This window comes from Astyanax mexicanus, chromosome 8, assembly GCF_023375975.1.
Source record: "Astyanax mexicanus isolate ESR-SI-001 chromosome 8, AstMex3_surface, whole genome shotgun sequence".
NCBI classification, from domain to species: domain Eukaryota; kingdom Metazoa; phylum Chordata; class Actinopteri; order Characiformes; family Acestrorhamphidae; genus Astyanax; species Astyanax mexicanus.
This window is the reverse complement of record NC_064415.1, coordinates 51085606-51111235: the sequence shown is the minus strand read 5'-3', so window position 1 is coordinate 51111235 and position 25630 is coordinate 51085606. Positions and strand designations below refer to the sequence as shown.

Genomic DNA, 25630 nt, shown 5'->3' with positions numbered 1-25630 from the left:
GGTTCGAACCCCAGCTAATGCAGCTTTGCTATCAAGCTGCCGGCGCTCAGAGGGAGCAAAATTTGCCCTGCTCCCTCCGGGTGGGTAGATGGCGCTCTCTCCCCACATCACTCCTACAGTGATGTCAGCAGCACTGCGCTGTCCTCCAAGTGCGCTGTGATGCTGCTTGGCAATGCTGTTCAAAAAGAAGTGGTTTCTGACTCCACATGTATCGGAGGAGGCATGTGCTAGTCTTCACCCTCCTGGTGTGTTGGGGCATTACTAGTGATAGGGGGACTCCTAATGAGTGGGTTGGTTAATTGGCCGTGTAAATTGGGGAGAAAATAGGAAAAAATTATAAATAAAATGATAAAAAAACGACTTTAGATTTTTAATTATCTTGACCATTTACAATGGCTTGCAAAAGATTTCATACCCCTTGAACATTTTCACGCTTTGCTTTCCTCTTAAAGGGAATGACTACTCGTTTTTGCACGTTTTGAGCTGCGCAAGGCTTATTTTTGCGCCCCCAGGATATTAAGGACACAGGACATGCCCCTAAATCAAGATCGCTGACATAAGGCTCCAAGTAGCTATAACTGTCTCTTTCATATGATGCTAACTTTGATGAAAGCTAGCATGTGTAAGCCAATTACATCTTTTTAAAGTAATAGTTACGTCATTGAACAGCTCAACATGCTCAGAGGAGAACACTAACTGCTAGTTGTGCTACAGACACTCGCACTGACTAGCATCACAATTTTATCCTGTTTTCTGTAGAACCCTTTATGCTAAGAGTGCGCACAAAGAGCTCTGACATTTTAATTTTAAGGACGCTGTATTATATATTATCTTTATTTTGAGCATAATTTATTTACTTTAAGACAGAAACAGAGAGATGGACAGAGATGGAGGGTGGGAGAGGAGTAGCTGGTGTAGCTGGTGTGGGGTGGGCTATAGGGAGGGTCTTTGGCAGGCGGCATAAGTACTGCTGAGCTTCACTCCACTCTCTCCAGTCTCTTCTCGCCACACCAGAGAGGACATACCGCCACAGCTAACAGGTGACTCTATTCCTGCTTTTCTATGAGGAATATTATTACAAGCTGTGCTTTTGTTTTTGTTATTTACGGTTAGTATAATAAAATAATAAAGGGGTATGTGCACAAGTATTTTAAGATATAAGAAATTATATATTAAGATATATTTTAAGTAATGTGTAGTTTTAACTTTACTTGTGTTTGGAAATTAGTCAACTGGTAGAAAAGAGGCATAGTGATAATATAAATATTATTTCAGTTCTTTTAAAAAGGCCTTATGTGATTGTGAACCTAGTTTGTGTCAATATATGTATATATAATTACTCTTAGGGAAAAGGTTGCATTTTTTTGAAGAATAATTATGAAGAATGGACCAATAGAAATGTTCCAAAATGACAAGATCTGTCTTTTAACTTTGACTTCCATTGAAAGTTATGAATGTTTTTGCCTTGTTTTATTTTGTTTTGTTATCTAAAAATAAAAGGCTTAATTTTTTGGTTTATTTTTATGTTATTTGTTTATGAAATATTACGTTTGGACAGGTTTTCACATTTGACTGGTATTTTAGGCTGATATTTTTTTGATGCAAAAGAGTGGAATGTTTCTTGAAGATGAGAATTTAAATAATTTATGGTAATTTAATGCTTCCATTTAAGCACTTTTTTTTAATATTGGAAATATTTTTAGAGTTTTTAACTTTTTGCCATAATTTAAATTAGGCCATTTGAATTCTGTCACAGTTAAATGAGGAACAAACCAATAGGAATATTGCAAAATGACTTTTAGTACAATGTTTGTACACTGACTTCCATTGACCTCCATTGAAACCTTAAGTAAAGTTGCTGTGTTTTTGTGTGTGTTTTTGGAGGTTTTTGTTTTGTTTTTTTTGTTTGACAGCAATGCTATTCTATAACTATATTTATATGCATATATCTGTGTATCGTTTTGTCATACAGCAATATTGTACGTGTTCAGTTACCACTCTGAGCTGAAATTATACCACCTTAAAAAGTGATTCTTCAATAGATGCTGCACAAATGGTTGTTTATTTATAGTAGAAGGAAGAAAAGATTACTGCGTATGGTTCTACTGTGTATAGAACCACAAAGGATTCCACTATTGTTACGAATGAATGAGCCATTTTTGCTTAGAAGGGGTTCTCCTGGTTCTTGCTGGTTTTATAGTAATGTGTGATGATCAATGATTGTAGTTTTTGTTTTTTTTTCTGATGGGTTAACCTCTCAATTTAAAAGTCCCTTATGGTTTTATATAGATACAGCATACATTTAATAAAATGGGATCTAAATCTGTACTACAGCTCTCAAATAGTTAAGCGTTAAGCTAGGGCTGGATGATATGATTATGACTTTCTTACTTTACATTTATACAATATAATCGGATATCTAACACTGGATATAGAGCATATAATAAAAGTATATTAGACACAGACTGCTAAAAACAGACACAATGGGTCTTTGTACCTAAAAACTTCTAAAAAATTGCCAATTCATGTAATGCACCCTAATTTAAAAAAAAAAAATCATATCACTGTTATTGAATGCTTTTTCTATCATGATATAAATTGATATTGATGCGATATTGAATTATTGTCCATTCCTATACTAAGCCAAATCCCATTCAGAATAGTTACACCAGGTTTTTCTGATGCTAATTGTAGTACTGGTCTTGTTCAGAGGACGTTGTGTTGAAAGTTGTCGGTACGGTTGTTATTGCAGGACGTATCTGAGGACATATGTCATAGTTAGTGTGTTTGCATGTTCGGGAGGCCGGTGCTGAGCGTGCCAGGAGACCGTGGAGGCGCAGTGGCAGCAGTATGCTGGGGAACAGTGAGGAGAGGGGATGCTGGATGTGGGTGGGTGGTGGAGAGAGTGGACTGCATGTTGTGGAGCGTCAGGAGGGAGAGGGAGCGTGTGAAAGACAGATGGTCTCTCAGTGGAGTTGTTCCTTTTTCTCTCCCTGATACTTGCTCCCTCCTGTATGCTGCTTCCCTCTGCTGAACCTGGTCCAACATGGCCTCATTCTCCTCCTCCTCCTCCTCCTCCTCCTCTTCATAATCCCTCTCATAAGGTTACCTGCTGAAATACAGGTGCCAGCAAAGGTATTCTGTGTAGTGATGCTGATAAAAATATTGATTTTTGGTTAGTAAATGAATACAATACACAGATTTCAGCAGATATCTCATTAATTTTGTGGTTAATTGTATAAAAGTTGGTCTGGTCTGAAATACTTTGTTTTAGAGAAACCTACAGAATCATAATTGTGGCCATTCATATCTTTTATCACTGATTTATAAGTAATTTAGGCCAGAGGAGGATGGGAACCCCCTTGTGAGGCTTAGTTCCTTGCAAGGTTTCTTCCTCCAGCTTTGAGGGAGTTTTAGGACACATTAGGCTCTATCTTACACCCTGCCCAAAGTGTATCGTGAGGCTCATGGCTATCTTACACCCCATCAATTGTATATTTTCACTTTCCACAAAGACGTTTATGAATATGCCTATTTTGATGGGGGTGGTGGTCTTGAACTGAGGTCATGTTCAAGTAAATGTCTGGCATCTTGCTATCTTGGCAACGGAAAACACAGGTGCACCACTGACTGATTAAAAACCCTGACAACAGTCATCCGTCAGGCATTCATTGCTATCTTGGTGACACAGGTGCACCCTGGGAGCTCAGCATTAGTACACAGAACCTTCATAGCATGAACAAGCAGGTCCGTTTCTTCTGCTAAGATGCGCAGAAGCACTGCAGTCAGAGCGCACCTGGCTGTTAAAGAGAATCACAAGTGACACATTGATCGTTATGCCCAAAATACATCCATGATTAATTAAGAGAATTAGTATATGCCTTTTGCGAGTTTCAAGCCGTGCAAGGTGTACTTTGTCTAGCGTTACGATAGCAAAGACACAATGACATGTCCAATTTTAAGATGTGTGGTGTTGATAACAGCCTGCCTATAGGGCCCATAGTGTTCAGATTACGATCAGATTACTCAAACCACTTTCTGAAGTAATAACGAATCTTGTCCATAGTTAACACAAATGTAAATTCCGTCAGACAAGTGGAAATACAGTACCAGTCAAAAGCTTGGATACTTACCGACTTTTTCGATCTATTTCTGCCTAATTTAAGAGTAAAGATATACAAGTCAGAGTGGTATAAATCGTGCTTTCTTGGCAAACAATTGTTTATTGAAATATCTTTAAAGAAGGGGAGGCAATTGTGTGGGTGCTATTTTCACTTACAGAAGTCTGTATACACAGTACTTTTCCACCATAATTGAGTTATATGGATTTTAAAAGTAGGTTTTAACTAATGTTTCAGGCATCTAGCTGCACATTCTTTACAGTATCGGATGTCAGATCACTGGGACTGTGTCACAGCCCAGTGGTCTAAAGCTTCCACTATGCTTGGGAGATTGAGATCGCTGATTCGAATCCTGTTCATGCAGCTTACCATCAGTTGTCGGAGCCCAGAGAGCGTACAATTGGTCTTGCTCTCTCTGGGTGGGTAGATGGTGCTCTTTCCACTCATCACTCCTTGGGTGATGTCGATCAGCGCAAAGCATCTGTGAGCTGATGTATCAGAACCAAATTGCTGTGCTTTTCTCAGAGTACGCTATGATGCTTCTTGGTAATGCTGCATCAGCAGCAGTTTGAAAAGAGAAGATGGCTAAATTCACATGTGTCGGAGAAGGCATGTGCTAGTCTTCACCCTCCTGGAGTTGTGGCATCACCAGTGATAGGGATATACAGCTAATTAGCAGCTGAATGGGTAAGACACTTGGCCAATTGGCAATTTTTCATGCTATTTCATAGAATACAGGATCCTTTTATCAGGCCTATATCTAATATGGTTGTGATAACCTTTTTTTTGTGGATTATGGTGGTCCCCCATTCCAAGCTGCTTGAGGCGCTAACATCATTCATATTACTATAAAATAACCTGTTTATTCTAACAACAAAAAACATAACTTAATGCTTTATTTCATCTACTAAGCTTGATAGCTGTTCAACTTTTTGTTCTTTTTTTGTTCTTACACTTCTTTCTCTCTTTTTTCACAGATGATGGATTTCACAAGGAACCTGTGAAAGAAACCCCAAGGAACCTGTGAACACCATTGTCTTTGTTCTTCTAGAGTTAATGTACCTGATACAGAGAAACTCATAGCAGGCAAATTATTTAATAGCAACTAAACTTGGAGAAACCGAAAAAAGGGAAAGAAGGAAAAGGTGGGAAAAGGGAAAGTGGTGAGTTCTGATTCCCTCCAGCTCTTGACTGTTGAGAGCTGGCAGAATAAAGACGTCACTATACACAGTCACCCACAGCCAGATTACAAGATCTACACCAGCTGTGAGAATGCCACCCGAGTTACATGTCGGAGTGCCCGCTCTGCTACTGGGCATGCTGCTGCTGTGGGACCCTCTGGTGGTCAGGGGTCAGAATGACACTGAGCCAATTGTCCTGGAGGGGAAATGTTTAGTGGTTTGTGATTCCACACCATCTTCAGAACCAGCAAACAACGCACTGGGCATGTCAGTGCGGTCCGGAACCGGGCGGGTAGCTTTCTCTGCGACCCGGCAAACCAACCACGAGCCCACGGACATGAGCAACCGCACCATGATCATCTACTTTGACCAGGCAAGCAAGAACAGCAATTCACACTACAATTTATTATACTTATATTTTTCAGATTAAACAAACACATTTAAATTTCAGACAAAGATAACCAGAGTAAATCTAAAAAAGCATTTTTAATGATAATTTAATTTCTAGCCCTGTGTGAAAAAGTATTTGCCCCCAAAACCTAATAAATAGGTTGTGCCACACTTGGCAACAACAACTGTAATCATAATAGCAATTGCAACTGGCAACTGTGAATTTTGGTCCATTTTTCTTTGCAGAATTGATTTAATTCAGACACATTGGAGGGTTTCCAGCATAAACGACCTGTTTAAGATCATGACACATTATCTTAAACAGACTTTGACTAGGCCACTTCAAAACCTTCACTTAGTTTTTTTTAGGTTTTTTTTGTGAGCAATGTGGACCTGTTAGTGTGCTTTGGATCATTGTCTTGCTGCAGAACCCAAGTACACCAGAGCTTAAGGTCACAAACTGATTGATTGTGTGGTAAACAGCAGAATTCCTGGTTTCATCTATTACAGCAAGTTTTCCAGGTCCTGAAGCAGCAAAGCAGCCCCAGACCATCACACACTACCACCACCATGTTTTACGTTTAGTATGATGTTCTTTTTCTGAAGAACATCATACTGTTTTTATATTTTTATATTTCTTCAGATCGGGGTATAATGTATTGTTTTTTTAGATCTTTTATCTGCTTCATGTTGCCAGACAGGTTCTATTTAAATGATTTCTTGATTCTACGCATCTGGCAGTGAATTACTTTTTTTTTTTTTACATAGAAATAATCAAACTTTTTTGTATTTACTCATGTTATTTGTGTCTGATATTAAACTTGATAATCTGAAAAATGTAAGTATGACAAAGGAGCTAAACATTTTGTTTTAATGTATCTTTATTAACATTATATCTCCTCTCTACAGATTTTGGTGAATGTTGGCGGCCATTTTGACCAGGAAAGCAGTGTCTTCTTAGCTCCGAGGAGAGGGGTGTACAGCTTCAACTTCCACGTAGTAAAAGCCTACAACAGACAAACCATACAGGTACATCTAAAGCCTAGGCTGCATTTCACACTGTTACAGAAAGATGTTTCCAGGTAAAAGACCGTGGTACTGTCATAGGATGCCACCTGTGCAACAAGTCCAGTCGTGAAATTTCCTCACTACTAAATATTCCACAGTCAACTGTCAGTGAAATTATAACACAGTGGAAGTGTCTAGGGATGAAAGTAGGGGTCTTCATGTGGTCTTTAGATTATCTCAGGAACAGTAGAGCAAAGAGAGCTTGGGTTTCCATGGGTGAGCAGCTGCATCAATACAATAAAGGGTACCATTCCTTATGTCACACCTTAACCCATGTCTGTCTTGTGTTTTTCCTTTTTTTTGGTCCCATTTGCTCCTGTCTTCTGTTATCCTGTCTTGTGTTCCTAGCCATGTGCTCTTTAAGCACATGGCCCTGTTTTGTTATTGTCCTACCCTAGTCCTACCTGTTTTGTTTGATACCCCGCCCCCTTGTTACTGTTTCAGGGCAAACTCAAGTCTTCATCTGCTCATTCACACATTGTCAAACCAAAGACATGCTGAATTAGAACTAAAAATAGTCTTTGCTAAAATCTCTAGATTCATACACAAGAATTGATTTTCCCTCAAAACCCCCAAACTTACAGACTTTAATATTTCTATCAAACAAATTTTTTCCATTAAAATAACATTTAAAAAATGATACAATTGTAAAATGTGTCTCCTGTGTTTTCAGGTCAGCTTGATGCTAAATGGATGGCCAATGATTTCTGCTTTTGCTGGGGACCAAGACGTGACCCGAGAGGCAGCTACTAATGCTGGTTTAGTGATCATGGAGAGGGGGGACAAGGCCTACCTGAAACTGGAGCGAGGCAACCTCATGGGGGGCTGGAAGTACTCCACCTTCTCCGGCTTCTTGGTCTTCCCCCTGTAAATTGATGGATTTTCAGCGCATAATCCTAATATTGAAATATTTGTCTGGAAAACCAGCGCAAAGATTATATCAGAGAAAAGGACATTTGTCATGCAAAATATAGATTATGTTCTATTCTAATTATAGTTATAATTTTATTTTTAATTATTAAAAAAAAATAAGCAAGAAAGTTCTGTATAATTCAGTCTCTGAGATACAGTGGCAAGGAAAGTATGTGAACCATACAAGACCTGTAAGTTAATATATTTGTTAAAACCCTTGACCTGGATGAAGATCAGTTCACATTTTATGACATTTTTTTGCAGAAAACCATAAAATTCCAATGAATTTAAATACTTTTCTTGCCACTGTGTGCACTATATTGCCAAAAGTATCTGCTAGTCTAAATTGCATTTTGTGATGGAAGGCTTGAAAGAAGCTGCTCGGCCATGGAAACCCATTCAATGAAGCTCTCTACACTCTACAGTTCTTGATCTAATCTGAAGCTACATAAAGTTTGGAGGTGTGTAGTGATGTAGTGATTCTGCAGAAAGTTGGTGAACTCTGTGCACTATGCTCCTCAGCATCCGCTGACCCCGCTCTGATATTTTACACCGACAGAGCGAGTTACTGTCGTTTCCAGTCTCTTCCACTGTATTATAATAGCACTGACAGTTGGCTGTGGAATATTCAGTAGTGAGAAAATGTCACGACTGGACTTGGACAAATATACTTTATTTTTGGCAATATAGTGTAGAAATATTTATACAGAGTGGTTTAATGTGAAATGGTTTGTTGTAGAGAAACGTGTGGACATTTTGGATTTCTGGATTCTTGATGGTGATAGGTACCAAAGCACAAACATAGCCGTTTTATTCACAACCCAAAATTGCAGATTTAACCTACATAGTTTATTGAGTGTTATATTATTAATGTTCATGCTTTATCCATACCATATATGTATTATAAATATGTTTTAAGACACAAAAATTCTCAAACCTAGATGAGACCCTTTAGAAAAATAACTGAATCAATCGCTTCCTTTAACAATGAACAAGCTTCTTACACCTTAAAACTGAATTCGGACCACTCTTTTATTTGCTCTTTTATAACTGCTCCAGGTCTCTTATATTTGAAGGGGGCCTTCTCCCAACTGCAGTTTTAACTTCCAGGTGTGCCAACACTTTTAGCCATGTTAAACTCAGAGGCCCAGTGCTTTAACCACTGAGCCACCACTAGCCAACCACTGGACTGTTATAACCATTAAATTATCAAACTGGACTCCCCTTTCAGAGAGTTAATTCATTTGAATGTGTCTTTTATTTGCAAAATTGTTTTAAAACTTTTCTAATGCATATTATTTTTCTGTTCACTGCTATATTATCTGTTTTTTAAAAAGCAACAGCACATCTGTTTACCTATAAAACCTGGTATGAATTTAAAGCCTGACATTTTTATTTTACTCTGCTCTGGCCTGTTTTTGACAAATATGTATGAAGTTTGTAAAACAAAGTAAAATAAATTATTAAACAACTTATTTAAACATAATTTTGCTGACTGGACATTTTTGATAATGAAAACCACTCCCTGATCATTTTGGACACTTTAGAGGTCTGCAATTACAGAGTGTATTTCTATATCTGTTTCTCTGTATACGTTATTATTATCCTCCTTTCATTCTGTTCTTCAATGGAGTTTTTAAACACCTCAGTGTCACTGCAGGACGCCAACCACAAATGTCCTGTGCACAGGATCCCGTGTCTTTTGTCCTAGACAATTGAATGTACTAATATAAGATAATTCTGAATTCATGGTTTGAGTAAAATGAACATTGTTGTTTTATTATATGAACTAGGGACAACATTTCTCCCAAAATAAAATATTATCATTTAGAGCATTTATTTATATAGAAAATAAGAAATTACTGAAAAAAACTAAAATATGCAGAGCTTTCTGACCTCAAATAATCAAAGAAAACAAGTTCATATTTATAAAGTTTTAAAAGTTCAGAAATCAATATTTGGTGATGGAATAACCCTGATTTAATCACAGTTTTCATGCATCTTAGCATATTCTCCTCCACCAGTCTTACACACTGCTTTTGAATAACGTTATTCAAGCAGTTCATCTTGGTTTGATGGCTTGTGATCATCCATCTTCCTCTTAATTATGTTGATTTGGTAAAATCAAAGAAACTCGTCATTTTTAAGTGGTCTTTTATTTTTTTCCAGAGCTGTATTATTTTTCCAGGTTAACAGAGCAAACATGGTTATCTTGTGAACTCAGCATAACTATGCAGGGCAGTGTACCTTCAGGAGCAGGGATGAGATATACTGCCATAGGGGTGCTAGCGGAAATTAGCATTAACATAGCTTAATTAGGTTTTCTCTCCTAATTGGCTGCAGTTTGACAGGTTCAGCCCAAACTGAAGGGCTGGTTCTAATAGTCACAGTTCTCCACTAATAGGAGAGCCATACCTTCATAGTGGAAAACAGTTACAACATACAGTGGCACTGGTCAGGGGAAGACAGATGGAGCTTTTGGCAGGCAGACCTTCACGCCTATGCAGGACTCCTGTGGCTGTACCAGGGTATCCTGTCACTATCAGTCTTTTACGCTCAACTGCTTCAAAGACACACTTAAAAATAACCCTCTATCTCTCTCTCTATTTCTCTCTTTCAACAACACACATTCATACATTGGCACAGTGTACATACACAGGTGTATAATACATTAGATCATTGTCATTCTAGCTCATCGTACTTTTGGCACATTCTAGCGCTTGTTCAGACCTACGCCTGTAAGCAAATTAGCTGTAGAGTAAACTGCTATCTATCTACTGTAAGCATTATCTGCTCCCACTGCTACCACTAGTCCTGCTGGCACCCACTAGAGAGTTCTGGAGTGTTAGGGGAAAAGCCCCCAGTAAGCCTCCATACTGTATTTTTCGCGCTATAAGGCGCACTTAAAATCCTTTAATTATCCCAAAAATAATCAGTGCACTTTAAAATCCGTTGTGCCTTATGTGTGAATTCTACCAGTCAGGTTGTAAGGAGCAGTAAAGCCATTCTGCTGAAGTACAGCGTTATACAGGCGTTTCAGTTTAGTTCTCAAGCAATGTTAGCATTAGCCTCTAACCCCAGCTAGCACTGCTGGAGCAGAATTAGCATTACTCGCTAACCACGCTAAGTGCTAGCTCTTTCCCCGTTCAGAGTTCAGTATTATCGGACTGTAGCCTTCTGCTAGCCCCGGCTACCACTGCTGGAGCAGAATTCGCGTTACCCCCTAACCACATTAAGCACTAGCTCTTTCGCTACTCATAGACAAGTATATTGGCCTGTAGCCCGCTTGTTTACTGTGTTACTAGGGTTGCAGCGGTAACCGGTTTCACGGTATACCATGGTATTAAAATACACGGCTATCATACCGTGTGTGTTTGCTTACTACCGGTAAAACGCAAGCCAGCGGAGAAACTCATCCGCGCATGCGCAGCTCTGCTCCGCTTCAGCTACTCAGCACACAGCAATGAGAACAGCAGAAAGTGCATCAGACTAAACAAATCTCCGTCCGCCTAAAAAAAGGCTAAACTAAAATCAGCAGTGTGGGACTATTTCAGATACCCACCGAACGCACCCGAGGATGGTCATCCGATTTGTAATCAATGTGGCCGTAAAGTCACAGCTAAAGGTGGACATACGTCAAACCTGTCCCCCATCTCCGAGAACACTACCCCGCTGTGCAGCGCAAAGTATGTGTTTAGTTTATAATTTTAATCTGAACCTAAATAAAACCTCTTTTTAGTCGTGCACAACCCATGCGGTAAGCGCCGAAGTTATCAGAAATTTGGGCACACAGGTACAGGCGTGAAGTGCATGCTACGATGGATTCACGTGTCCGTGTAAAGGTCCTGGCCGGACTGGATGTGAAAGACGCTATTCATTTATATGCGTTCATTTTCAAATTCTGACGTGCCTGTTTTTCATATGTTAAAACCAGACTCGGCGTGAAAGCCTTAAAATAGAAATCCCTATTATGAGGATCATGTCAGAAATAAATCCCCTCTTTCTGCAGTATCTGCTTATATACCAACGCAGTAAAACAGACGTTTACAACAGTTGTTGATCAGACACTGATCCAGGCTCAGTTTATCAGATATTAAATAATTTAAACTTAAATAATTGTACTGAATATTTTAAATACAGGATCTTTACTTCTTAGAGGACATGTAATGTGTGTAATGTGTGTGTGTATGTGTGTGTGTGTGTATGTATGTATGTATATATATATATATATATATATATATATATATATATATATATTATATTATATTATATATATTTATATATATATATATATATATATATATATATATATATATATATATATATATATATTTTTTTTTATATATACTCTTAATGCCCTTAAGAGTAGTGGAAAAACCTGGTTTCCTTAACCTGATGGTGTACAGCTTATTTTTTTTAGGGAGAAATTATCTATATAATTGTTCCAGGTTTCTACAATAAATAGTTAATTGAACAAAAAACTCTTGTTGTAATTTCTTTAAGGGTCAGTATAATGATATATGTAACAAACTGTGATACCGTGATAACGGTGATACCTCGGTATTTTCTGAGACGGTTATCACACCGTGAAAATCTCATACCGTTGCAACCCTATGTGTTACAACAAGCTACATAGGACAAACCACTAGCTAATATCACCCTGCCTTACGTGTAGCGCCGTCAGTTGGCATTTACGCCTCGTTAGCGCTAGCAGTTATCTGCTAATGCCGCTCCACCCAGTCTTAGTGGACATCTGGAAATCTAAGCTTACTGTTAATAAAATAAAGCATTTTTTTCTCGCCCAAATAAACAGTTTTTAGGAGAGAAATCTGTGTAGATTAACATCCAGTACTCGTTTATTATGCCACATGTTTTTAGAACGTTCCAGCTAACCTTCATGGAACCTTTACCTTTATATACAACTTTTATAAAGTTCTCTGTTAGCAAGGTAGGTGTCATTGCAACAAGATGATCAATAAGTGTTAATTCTCTTCACCTTCAACAGATTGTCAAAAAAAAAAAGGAAAATAAAACAAAATATTCCCGTTTTGTTTTTTTAAGCCTTATTGCACTTCGTGGGCATTAAGTGACACTACACACTCATGCATAGTAATATAGTATATATAGTATAGTATAGTAGTATAGTATAGTGTGTATGTCAGTCTATAAAAGAGTATTTTTTTTTTTGCTTAAAGAAAAAATATAACATAAAAATGAAATACACTTATGGGATATTTATGCTATCAATGCGTGAAAATGTACCATATAAATTACATTACGTTACATTTGGCAGACGCTTTTGTCCAGAGCGACTTACAAAAATATGTGTTCCCGAACAGCGTGGATTACACCTGCTTTGCTAAGACGTCCATACGGGTTAATTTGTCTATTTGTTTCCATATTTCTTTCCACCTTAAATGAACGTAATGCTGCACAATTTAAGGTGGAATGTTTAAAAAATAGAAAACGTGCTTAAAAGACATATATTCTAATACATTTCAAATAAATACATAAAATATTAATTATAGGTAGTTTAGCTTTATGATGAACATGAGGCAATATGTCTAATAATGTCTAATAATATACTGCGCCATTTAAGGTGGAACGGGGAAAATTAACTGAAAGAAGCAGCAGAATTTCAGGATTGGTGTTGTTTAAAGCGGGGGATTCTCGGGGCTGTGCTGATGATATTTTACTGCCATCACCGTGAATTCTATCAAGCCAGACAGCTCGGGAAACCCCCACTGATGAGAAAGATACACGTTCAGGTCTAGAAAGTAAAAATCCATCGCAGGGTTTTAAATAACCTGTATGTGCGCCTGTATAGCAGCTACGGAAATCCCGGGGTGGATTTTTACTCTCTGGACCTGGATCACCCCACCCGCTGTACTGATAGAGAGCAAGTAGGCCGCATTGACTGCGACCTCAACCGAACTAACTACCTTCCCTGACCGAGCCCGCCCTGTGATTATTCCGCACGGCGCGGTGACGGGCGTGTGCTCAGGCCAATCAGAGAGCTCCGCAGCGCCGGGTCCGGTCAGCGTTGCCCAATCAGAACGCGGCGGAGAGGGATAGGGGAGCGCCTTCGACGGATCTTCCTGGCGAGAAGATAGTTCCTGCTGTACGCTGGCCGTTTCCTGTAATCGTACAGTGTTGTGAGACGGAGAAAGCCATGTGTGTCGATGCAAAGGTAAATTTAGCACCCTGAATTTATTACTGAGAAAGTTAGACGAGCGAACTGTAGCGTTTTAGTGGGTATTTAACCCGAGTAAACAGGTCAGCCCGACAGAAACAGCTTTGCGGCCTGCTCCGTGTGTGTTGGTAGTCAGGGCTATGGGTTTTGTAGCACGTTGCCTTTGGTTTGGTCCGGTTTGTTGATGATGAACGAGAGGGATGAAAGTAGCTAAATGATGGAGACTCGTATTTTACACCTGTGATGAATGAAATCAACACCTCCTCTTAGCTTCACTTTTCTCCTGTATCCAGCAGTATATGAATGGCCAGTGAATGTAGCTACAGCTCACATTAATAGGCAGGTTGGTGCTGCATGAGGACATTTAGCAATAGCAGCAGCAGCCCCATTTCTGTCCTAAACTTTTGGCATCATATTTATTTAAGTATTTTATTATTGTTAATTTAGAAGACAACAGAGCGTAAACTGAAGTAAATTTACAGTTACAGTACGAGTTATTATCCGTTTTATTATGTCAGTTCATGTTAAACAGAGCCTAGGCTATATCTTGTCTCTTGTTTTCATTTCTTTATTTACCTGGTAAGTTATATACAGTAGGTTACAAGACTAAAGTTTGGTCACACTTCTTCTCGTTCAGTGTGTTTTTTTTACAGTGTACATAGAATATTAAATGAATTAAAGCTATACAGCAACACATTATTAGGCAGGCTGATGCTACACGAGGACATTTAACAGCATCCTCAGGTCTGCCCTGAACTCATAGACGATTTTATTATAGATACTTTTAAAGATCACAGAACATAAACTCAAGTAGATTTAAGGTTAACTTACTTCACAAGTTATTACCTGTTTCATTATGTCAGTTCTTGTTAAACAGAGCATAGGGTATATATTGGCTCCTAAATTTCCTTTCTTTATTTACCTGCCAATATATACAGCTCTGGACATTTAACAGCAGTAGCCACATTTCTGCCCTGAACCTTTGGCTTCATATCTATAGAGTATGTAGAGAGTATTATTATTAAGACCACAGATTGTACATTAAAGTATGTTATTAATCTATCTGCTTTATTATGATAAACTAGATATGCGTTCTTACTACTGGTCACTGGGTTCATCTTAAACAGAGTCTAGGCTTTGTGTTTTATCCTTATTTTTATTTCTTCTATTTGCCTGCCTATGTACAGTAGAATAGTCTAAAGTTTGGACACACCTCTTCTCATTTCCTTGATTTGTTTTACATTGAAAATGTAATATATTGGAGATGCAAAATAAAAAAAAAATACCCAAAAGTGTTAAACAAACCAGAATGTCAACCTAAACACCTCCTGTTAGCTTCACTTTTCTCCTGTATGCAGCAGTATATGAATGGCCAGTGAATGTAGCTACAGCTACATAGGCAGGTTGGTGCTGCATGAGGACATTTAGTAGCAGCAGCCCCATTTCTGCCTGAACTTTTGGCGTCATATCTGTAGAGCATTTGATTATTGTTATTTTTAAAGACCACAGAGCGTAAATTGAAGTAAGTTTAGAGGCACTATACGAGTTATTACTTGTTTCATTGTGTAAGTTCACGTTAAAGAGAGTCTAGACTATATATTAGCTCCTACTTTCATTCCTTTATTTACCTGGCAAGTCATATACAATAGGTTACTAGTCAAAAGTTTGTGCATACCTCTTCTTATTCAATGTGTTTACCTTGTTTTTGAATTTTTATATTGGTAGTCTTAAATTGATTTTTTATTTTTGTAAACAAAAAGTTTTAAACAAACCAGAATATGTTTTATATTTTTAATTCTTCTATGTAGCACATTTATCTTTAAGGATAGATTTTTCTCAGTGTCTTCCTGAGGTAGAGTCACCTGGAATAGTTTTCTCAGCACTAGGTTCTGAACAATAGTTGCTGTTTTTTCTTCACACTGTAAAGCTCCAGCTCATCCCAAATCACCTCAAATCACCATCTCAGTTCATTAGGTTTAGATCAGGTGATTGTAGAGGAGCACTTTTTTTTTAACCGTTTACTATGTAATTTCATATGTGTCCCTTAACTGTTTTCAGGTATTTAATATTAATCTATAAAGTCTAAGAAATAAGGAAATCATTAAATGGAAAAATAATTAATTTTATACATTTCTCTCACCTGTAGGCTTACTTACCAAAAATAGTCACTGAAAACCTCACTGAATGTTTACAGTACACAGCCACTTTAGTTACCTACTAGGTTATATTGTTTACAGTGGGTGCCTCACCTTACACACTATATATTTCTGCTGCTGTTACCTTTAAATATTCTTATCTTTGTATTTTATTGTTGGGTTGTTTAATATTTACTTTTTAAAAATGTACTTCTGACTTCACAGCCACTGCAATCTAGTTATAACTAACTATTAGCTACGTTTGTTATGTTAATTAATTTATTAAATGTTTTACATAATGTCCCAGATATTATTGAGCCATACTTATTTACTGTCAGTGTTCGACCGCTTTATTGCACTGTTATGTTAATGATTCTATAGCATTATGATGCATTATCCTATAGTATTTTAAAGACCTTTAAATTGAACTATGAAAACTATTAAATATCCAAAAATGAACGACTATATGTTTTCAAATCAAATTGACATACCAGCTGATTTACATTAATTTGTCTCATCACTCAGTAAACACAGAGAAAACTAAGGGCTGGTGCTGTGTATGGGAAAGAACTCAAGATTCACTAGTTTATCACGATATATTGAGAACACATCAACAATTATTATTGTAAAAGTTTGTAATTGCTGTTATAATAAACAGTGTTTGATCTCTTTAGTCCTAAAATTAAAATTAAAGATTTTTTTCTTGCACCATTAAGTCTGCTATAATGTGATAATACAAGTGTCAATAAGAGGGATAAATCTGCTGTAGTTTGAATGGGATGATGTATGTAAATGAGTCTGAGTTAGTGAGATCACAAAAAAACATCAAATATACAACCAGCTCAGTGTTACAGCTTATAGACTGCATAGTGTGTTTTGAAATTTGATTGCTTTTTGCAGACCAGTCTGCATCAGAGTATTTTATCTATATACAATAGTGAGGAAGCTAATGCTATGTAGTTTGAAGTGTATTATATTTTAGTGAAGGCCTGCCCTGTGACATGCTCCTTTGGCTTGTTTCCCATTTTTGCAGCAGAATCTCATTTTCCTTCTTTAGGCCCTTAGAGGACATTGTTGGTGAAGGACTCCAAGGGGAGAAGACAGGCAGAGTTTGGGAGAGTAAAGGGCAGGGAAGAGGGTGGGGAGAACAGGAGGGCCCTCTTTTCCTTCGCCTCGCTCCTTGTCACATTGTCCGGCTGCCACCCACCTCTGAAGGGTCAATGACTGGAGAGCAGCTTGTAGGTAAGTGCTGTTTGTCTTCTGTTGTATCAAGGTTCTTAAATTCAGCTTACTTTGGTTATTTCCCTGTTCTAACCTCCTATAACTTTGTTTGCGGCACGCATTCATTGTGGCATCACTGTGCATTAATGATGATAGAGACTGACCGCTGCACATAATCTTCTCCAGCACATCTCAAAGATTCTCAATGAGGTTAAGGTCTGGACTCTGTGGTGAACTCTCTCTCAATCCATGTGTGAAAATGATGATCTCATGCTCCCTGAATCACGCTTTCACAATTCCAGCCCCATGAATCCTGACATTGTCATCTTGGAATATGGCTGTGATGATCAGGGAAGAAGAAAAAATCCATTGATTTATTGACGTGGTCTATATTCAGTATTTTCAGGTAGTCAGCTGACCTCATTCTTTCAGCACATACTGTTGCTGAACCTAAACCCGCAGACCAACTGCAGCATCAACCCCACATAATTTACTTACTTAAATCCAGGTGATTACTTTTTATTTTTGGCCAGGCAGTGTATATCACAATATTGCTTTGTTTTGATGAGTTTTAAACAGCTCCTGTAAAAGAGACACAGTACTTTTAATGCTTTAAAAGAATTATATGGTGTGATTAAGTGATTGGCCCCGATTTCTGATCACGTAATTTTCAAAGTTCGAAATCGGGTGAAATGTGAAAACGGGACATCCCGGAAAAATAATGCGATCAATCACTAATTTCAAATGTGTTTAATGAGTTAAGACTCATACCTCAGGCTGTATTACTTCCAGACAGAAGATGCTAAGCAAACAAAGCTAACAAACATGAATATAGACATCAGAAGCGGCTCTCAAATCCCAAAAAACGCCTCAAGATCAGTCTGGTGAACTGTCTGGCAGTATGCGATTACTTGGATCAAAACAATTATTATTTATACCTCACTTAAAAAAATATATGTTTATTTATTTATATAATCAAATTTATTTTTAATTAAAAAAATACCAAAAAAGTAGCATACTTTACTAGCGACACTCAAAGTTCCACAGCAAGAAATCTGTACAGAATCTGGTGCACATAAAGTGGATAGTAGTAGATGCCTTTAATATTGTATTAGAATAGGGAGGAGAAATATATCATGCTTTGTCGTTTTTCATTGGAAGGGCTCATTTGCACTTCCTTGTGGTGTACTGGTACAAGTGCCAGTCAGTTAACTGGCCACTACTTTACTTCCGCTGTGCTGAGTACTGTCCTCCTGCCCTGGACTGGAAGAACTCTGCAGTACAGAGACCTTGCAGACACTGGACTAAACCAACATTTGTTACTGTGGGGTTGCATATACAATAAAATGTATAACATATAGATATTTTTTAAGCAATTTTTGATAAATCTTTTTGATAAAATGTAATTTGTAATGTCGCCTGTCTTTGTTGACTCATATTTTAATCCCTGTTTTTTTTCTGGTTACTAAAGTATTTGTTTTGCTTTCTGTTTTCTCTTTGTTTGTGGTTCTGCACCTGGTGGCCAGTCTTCGTAACGACGTGGGGCTGGGCCTGTAATTTGCATCTCCGGTTTTCATAAACTGTTTGAAGAGATGGCTGACCCCATAATGGACCTATTTGACGACACACCACTGTTCAACCTTGACTCCCTGCCAGAGGATGCGTTCTCTCAGGGCTCTTCAGACCCTGTTGAGGAGGCACTAAAGTTGGCCCTTGGCCAGGTTGATCCTCCTGTTGATCCTCCTGTTGATCCTCCTGTTGATCCTCCTGTAGACCCTCCAGTAGTCCCAGCCTCTGTCCCACCTTCACAACCAGTCTCAGACCCCCCGATTGTCCCTGTCCTTATTAACCCTGCCCCAGCTCCAGTACCCATAGCAGCCCCGGTTCCATCAGTACAGCTTCAGACGCAGCAGACGACCCACATCTCGCTTGCGCAGGCGGTGTCCATTTCTCCTGCTCCAGTTACTGTTCAGGCAGTGCCTCAGACCTCCCTTCCTGTGGCCACTAGCAGTGGTGCACCGACCACGGTGCTGCTAAGCTCCCACTTGGGTGTGCCCGTGTCTGGGGCTCAGGTCACCACGCAGCAGCTTGCTGCGGTCACGCAACAGACTGCCGGCCAGACGGCCCCTAAAATAGTGATCCTGAAGGGCCCTCAGGGTCAGGCCCAGGTGCTACAGAGTGTTGGGGGAAATGCAGGCTCGCCCGGAAAGCTCACCATCGCCCGAGTCCTGACCAGGACTCCTCTGAGACCTGGAATGTCTATCGTATCAGGCGGCACTGTGTTAAATGCGGCGCAGCCCGTGCAGGGACAGGTGAAAGTAGGCACAGGTGTTCAGAGGCTGGTACAGACACCCAACGGACCCGTCAAGCAGGTGCTGATGACTACATTACCCCAGACTCAAACGCAGGTGCAGATACCTGCGCAGACGCAGCTCACACAGCCGCAGGTGCAGCAGCTGCAAATCCAGGCCCAAGCACAGCCAGCACAAGTGCAGACGCAGGTCCAGTTGCAGACGCAGGCCGCAGTGCAGGCACAAGGTCAAGGACAGGCTGCTCCGGCTGGTGGAGCTACAGCGACAGTTCGGCCGCAAGGAATAACCCTGGCCACAGTCCCACAACAGGTCAGTCTGACTTTTTCGAACTGATTTACTGACATAAAGTAACTTTTCAAAGATATTCTAATTTTTTGAGATGCACTACTACTTCATATTTAAACTAGTTAGTATAAGAAATAAGACACAATTACGATACAGCCTCAGTTTTTCAATCATGGGCACTTTTTTAAAATACTTATACTCTAATTATCTTGTTTAGAACTTGAGATTTTCAATTGTTTTGTAGATTTCCTTACTCTTACTTTTTTCCTTGTGTATTTTTTCAGGATAATTGCTCTTTTCTTGAAGATGCTCCTGTTTTGCCATGTTTTCTATAAAATGTTTCTCAGTATGTTTGACCTGTTTTATGAAAAATAACAGATCCTCACATTTACAATAATTTGCATTTTTTTTTTTTTGTTTCAGGGCGAGGCTAAGAGAATCACACTGGTGCTACAGCAGCCCGCTCAGGGTGGAGCTGCTCAGGCAGGAGCCGTGACACTTGGCAGCGCTCCAGGTGCAGGGGCCGGACAGCAGGGCCAGCAGCACAGGCTGGTGTTGGGCTCTCTGCCGGGGAAGTTGGTCCTTCAGGGGGGCCAGCTGGCAGCTCTCACCCAGGCTAGAACAGGTCAAACGGGGGCACAGCCCAAAGTGCTCACCATCCAGCTGCAGGTTCAGCAGCAGCCCAACCAGCAGGGGGCCAAGGTGAGTGTACAGCCCTGACTGTCCTGCATCAGCTTCTGTCTCTGTGGTTTCTGTATATACTGTCTGTCTATAATAGATGCCGGTTTATTTAGGTGTGGATGAAGCCTAATTTTACATTAGTGATAACCTACAGTCATATGCAAATGTTTGGACACAAACATTTCAGTTATAAGAGGATCCCCAGAAGTTTTCCAACAGTTTTTTCCAGGAGTTTTCATTGAAAAGAGACTGCCCCTTTATGCTGCAGTGTAATCAAAGACTAGGCTTAATCCATGTGTTTAGTTTTTTAATCTGCATTATGAGTGTGTATGGGTTGTGTAAGTAACAGTATGTATATGGCAATGCAAAAAGTGAAAGATTTTAACTCAAGGTAAATGTGAATATTTTATATATATATATATATATATATATATATATATATATATATATATATATATATATATATATATATACATATTATATTATATATGTATATATATATATATATATTATATTATATTATATTATATTATATTATATTATATTATATTATATTAGCTAGTGCAAATGGCCCTACCACTTACCCCTACCCACTGTTTTGCACATTAACACCAAGGGGTAGGGGTGTCCCGATTCTTGTTAAGTTGTAGGGGTCGGCCTTCAAACGGAGATTTTCCAGATGCACACTTAAACCGAGTGTTTGATATAAGAATCACTGGTAAGATGGTGAAACAATCGACCAAATAAACCCACAAATGTAACTATTTTCCTTGTTAAAAGTGACTATTAGCACTATATTACCATAGTTTAATGTGTAGTTTCAATGTTTCATGACCAAATTCTTCATAACAAGCAAAAATAAGGTCGCTAGTATTTAATGTCAGTAGTTAGCTAGCTAGCTAACTTTTCCGTTCCACCTTAAATAGTGCAACAGACAGCAGGGGCTGCAGCCTTTAAAGTGAAACAGATAAACAAAAAAACAAAAAAAAAGGGCCATTTCAGCTCCCTTGTCACGGGGTAATTAAGGAATGGACAATAATTATTAATTTCTGCACCATCTCCCCCCCTTTCTGAAGACATACAATAACGCCCTAGAGTTAACTAGTTAACCAGCAGCAGCTAGGTTACTGAACTTTTAGCGCTCCTGATGACGAATCGGGTGCTTGAGGGGTTGTCCCAATTCTTAGGGGGAGGATTTCACCCCTTCCCCTTGAGATGAAATGGGATTGGTCCTAAGTATATCATTATTACCTGCCCAGTAGTTATAATGCTGGGTGTGCAGTTTCAAATAAAATTTAAAAACAATGAAAAAAAAATCTTGCTGATTGATACAAAAGAAAAAATCACCCTGTTATCATATTCCATTGAAAATCTACCAGAGGCATAATATATCTGTCCAGTATAATTTAATTCTTAATTGAATTCTTAATATCATGACACATTAACTTAATGGCTTTTTGCTTAATACTGCAATAAATATCACCGGACTAAATGTTATTTCTAATTCAATTCAATTTAACTCTGTGCATCTCTGATCCTTTTGCTTTGCTGTAATTTTGGAAACAAAATTATATTATAAAAAATATATATTCTCAAAAAAAAAAACATTCTCTAAAAATTCCTGTTTTGTTTATTTTTGCAGTTTCAACTAGTCTCTGGTGCACCCGGTGCTGGTGGCAGCCCACAGGTGGTGCAGATTTCTCAAGGCCAAGGAGGACAGAGACTGGCAGTGCCTCTAAAACTTCTGCTACAGCCACAGGTACAGTGTAGTTTATGCTGTAAATCTGCAGATTTGACTGAATTAAAACTAGTCAAATCTGGTCTTTATGTAGAGTAAACTTGTCTTTGTTCTTGTCTTTGCTCTGAAAATATAATTTCATCTTTGCTTTCTTTCTGTTTTGCCTCTCTAAAAGACGAGCTCGGCCTCTGGTGCAGGAGCTGTGTCTGTGGTCAAAGTCATCAATACCTCAGCTGGCTCTGCCACTAGCCCTTGCACCACGGCCACTGTGGCGGGGGTACGCGTGGCCAAAGCCCCGGACTCCGTGCGCAAAGTGGAGAGCCTGTGTAAGCAAGAGAAAGCCAATCGTATTGTAGCTGAGGCCATCGCTCGGGCTAAAGCCAGAGGTGAGAGGAACATCCCGCGGGTGCTCAACCAGGATGAACTGCCTGCCGGACAGACTTCCACTGACCAAGACGGCTCTGCGACTCCCGCTGGGGCCAAGAAGAAGAGTAGTGGAGGCAGCAAGAAGAAGAGCCCTACCTCAGGTGCTGCAGGGAAATCTGTGGCCAGCGGGGATAAGAAGGTTAAGGTGAAGACTCCTGGGTCTACAGTGGCTGGAGGAGCAGGAGGAAGTGGCAGTAAAAGTAAAAGCAAAACAAAACCAAAGTAAGTTTATATGTTTTTATGTCTGTATAAGCCTGCATGACAAGTAAACAGTCATTTCCTGTGAGAGGACGCAATTTGTAGCTGTGATTTAATGACTAGCAGCCAACATCAGGCGACAAATCCAGTTGAGATTTTCTTAAGATTTTCCAAATTAATTATGATGCTGTGAATTGACCAATCTACGTTCTAAACCAGGGGTGTCCAAACTTTTTTTATTGGGGGCCAGAAGGAGAAATAGATTTGAAGTCAGGGGCCACAGACTCTGTAATAAAACAAATAATGAAATATATCACTTTAAATAATACTTTTTTCCTGATTATTTCATTTTACACACCATTTGACTAACTGTATTTATCTTTGACAGTGTTGTGTAAACTAAGATTTTTCAAATTGATGTTTAATTCCATGATGTCTCTTAATATAAAACTCCTTAATTACGGCAACTTTTAGACTCTTTGCCCCGTTTTTCTATGCTAGAAATGCGCTCCCTCTCTGCTTTTAGACTCTTTTGCCCCGTTTTTATGCGCTAGAAATGCGCACTCTCTCCACTTTTAGACTCTTTTTTTTCCCCGTTTTTCTGCGCTAGAAATGCGCACTCTCCGCTTTTAGACTCTTTTGCCCCGTTTTTATGCGCTAGAAATGCGCACTCTCCGCTTTTAGACTCTTTTGCCCCGTTTTTATGCGCTAGAAATGCGCACTCTCTCCGACTCTTTTGCCCGTTTCTGACACCTAGCGTTCAAACTTTGAATCTCGCATTTTAAAAACCTGCTTAACAGCTGGCCAACTTTCATTCTATTTCTAAAATACCTCGCGGGCCGCTCCAAAAAAGGAAACGAGCCACAAATGGCCCGCGGGCCGTAGTTTGGACACCCCTGTTCTAAACCAATTGACCAAACACATTCTGTGGACCAGTCATAGACATGGTTTGAGCTATTTATTTATTTTTCAGAAGCGTCAAGGATGTTATGTAGCATTACGCAGTTCTTGCGAGTCTTGCCCACCTCACCAAAGTTACACAGTGCAGTTAGCAGTGTGCCAAGCCCAGAGCATGGATTGCCTTAAAGATGTATTTCTTTAATTTGATGTTTATATCTCTCACGCTCTTTCTCCAGCACCATTACTCTAGTGGGTATCAAGAAAAGAAAGAGAAATCCATCTTCTGATCATTCAGACGGGGAGCTGAGTCCTCCTGCCTCGCCTCGCACACAGGAGGAGGATTTATCTCAGGTAAACATAGTCACCAAAGAAGTGGTCACATTAAGTTGCATTGCTCAGTTTCAGTTTTCACCGATGTATGTTGTAAATAATGTAAATATAACGTAACGTGAATTAAGTACACATCATATAGTAGAATTAAGTAGAGATACTAAAGGTGAAATTACTCCAATAAATGAAGAAATCCACAATTTTAACCTAATAAAAAATTTATCAAAATTAGTTGTTCTATTAATGGACTACTGTATTTTTCGCGCTATAAGGCACACTGGAATTTTAAGGCGCACTATCAGTAAATGTCTGTTTTCTGGATTATAAGGCACATTTTAAAAGACACTATAAGGAACTTCTAATTCAGCAGGTCTCACTGCTGTCTGGTGGTGGCGGGGGGTGGCTAACTAAGTTAAGTAAAGCAAAGCTAAGTAAATAAAACTGTAAGAAATAAGACTTTCTTTTAAAGTCAAATGAGCGCTGGATGTTAATTTTGAAAACTATTTATTTCAGTGAGTAAAGCGCTTCCGTTTATTTACAGTAAGCTTAGATTCCTGAATTTCTCCATCACTAAGGCTGAAGCTAAAGCATTAGCAGCTAGCTGTTGACCGGTAATGTTAATGCTCCTCCATCAGTGTTAGCTGAGCTTAGAAGCAGTCTACAGGCTGATGATAATCACCTCTGAACAGCAAAAGAGCTAGCGCGGTTAGCGGCTAATGCTAATGCTACACCAGCCCCGGTGCGGAGGAACTAAACTAAAACTCCTGTATAACTCTGTACTTCAGCAGAGTGGCTTTACTGCCCTTATAACCTGACTGGAAGAATTCATACATATGGTGCACCGTATTTTAAGGCACACTGATGATTTTTGGGAAGAATTAAATGATTTTAGGTGCGCCTTATAGTTTGAAAAACATACATTTAATTTATCAGTAAAAAAATAATCGTTAGATTGATCAATAAAAAAAAATGGTAAGTGCAGCTAGTATTATAGTTTTATAATTGATGGAAAGGAAAATAACGTGGTGATTGTCGGGGCATGTTACAAAATTGACACACAAGCCCAGCAGAGACTTTATTTTTCTCATGGTTATCAGTCCAGTAACTAAGACATTACGGGTAGTTCAAAATACCTAGACAGTCAGTGGCTTCCCCGTTACTGGTGTTGATAAAAATGGGTTAATTCTAGAGTGTTTTGGTTTTTTTCCACAGATGAGACGCTCCAATCGTCAAGTGAAAAGAAAAAAGTACACAGAGGATTTAGATATTAAAATCACAGATGATGAAGACGAGCCAGAGGAGGAAGTGGACGTGACCACTCCAGCAGTCGTGACAACAGGGCTGCCTCAACCTGTTGCCCCTGAACTTCAGGGGCTAGAAGGAGATGGCCTTCCCAGCATGCAGTTCTTTGTGGTAAATATCTTCCTTTTTTTTTTTTTAAATTAAAATAGACGGCAGATATTACTGTATAGTAAAATAATAATAAGTGTTAAGTAGTGCTGGGTGATTTTTACGATTAATTTGTAATATGTTTTTAAT

General features: G+C 39.0%; 2 protein-coding genes across 3 annotated transcripts in view; both read left to right on the top strand.

Annotated features, from left to right (window-relative positions):
• Positions 1 to 967: 967 nt before the first annotated feature.
• On the top strand, positions 968 to 8872 carry cbln12 (cerebellin 12). Its single transcript, XM_007258036.3, has 4 exons — positions 968 to 1040; positions 5099 to 5675; positions 6602 to 6721; positions 7434 to 8872. Exons 2-4 carry the CDS (start codon positions 5394 to 5396, stop codon positions 7629 to 7631), a joined length of 600 nt encoding a protein of 199 aa, XP_007258098.1. The 5' UTR covers positions 968 to 1040; positions 5099 to 5393; the 3' UTR covers positions 7632 to 8872.
• Positions 8873 to 13754: 4882 nt separating this feature from the next.
• Positions 13755 to 25630, top strand: part of chd8 (chromodomain helicase DNA binding protein 8) — a 44460-nt gene continuing 32584 nt past the window's right edge. Inside the window, exons 1-8 of one of the 2 annotated variants that reach the window (XM_049482302.1) lie at positions 13755 to 13862; positions 17058 to 17242; positions 18748 to 19842; positions 20242 to 20520; positions 22142 to 22258; positions 22413 to 22885; positions 23998 to 24112; positions 25304 to 25504. In XM_049482302.1, the coding sequence (XP_049338259.1) occupies positions 18814 to 19842; positions 20242 to 20520; positions 22142 to 22258; positions 22413 to 22885; positions 23998 to 24112; positions 25304 to 25504 (2214 nt within the window). In that variant the 5' untranslated portion in view covers positions 13755 to 13862; positions 17058 to 17242; positions 18748 to 18813. Of the gene's footprint in view, positions 13863 to 17033; positions 17243 to 18747; positions 19843 to 20241; positions 20521 to 22141; positions 22259 to 22412; positions 22886 to 23997; positions 24113 to 25303; positions 25505 to 25630 lie in introns of both variants that reach the window. The other variant, XM_049482303.1, reaches the window with a different exon arrangement.

Excerpts from the sequence above, each read along its gene's own strand:
- cbln12 (XM_007258036.3), top strand. The coding sequence starts at position 5,394 with ATGCCACCCGAGTTACATGTCGGAGTGCCCGCTCTGCTACTGGGCATG. Across the intron at positions 5,676-6,601 it reads TGATCATCTACTTTGACCAG|ATTTTGGTGAATGTTGGCGG; the intron begins GCAAGCAAGAAC and ends TCCTCTCTACAG. Across the intron at positions 6,722-7,433 it reads ACAACAGACAAACCATACAG|GTCAGCTTGATGCTAAATGG; the intron begins GTACATCTAAAG and ends CTGTGTTTTCAG.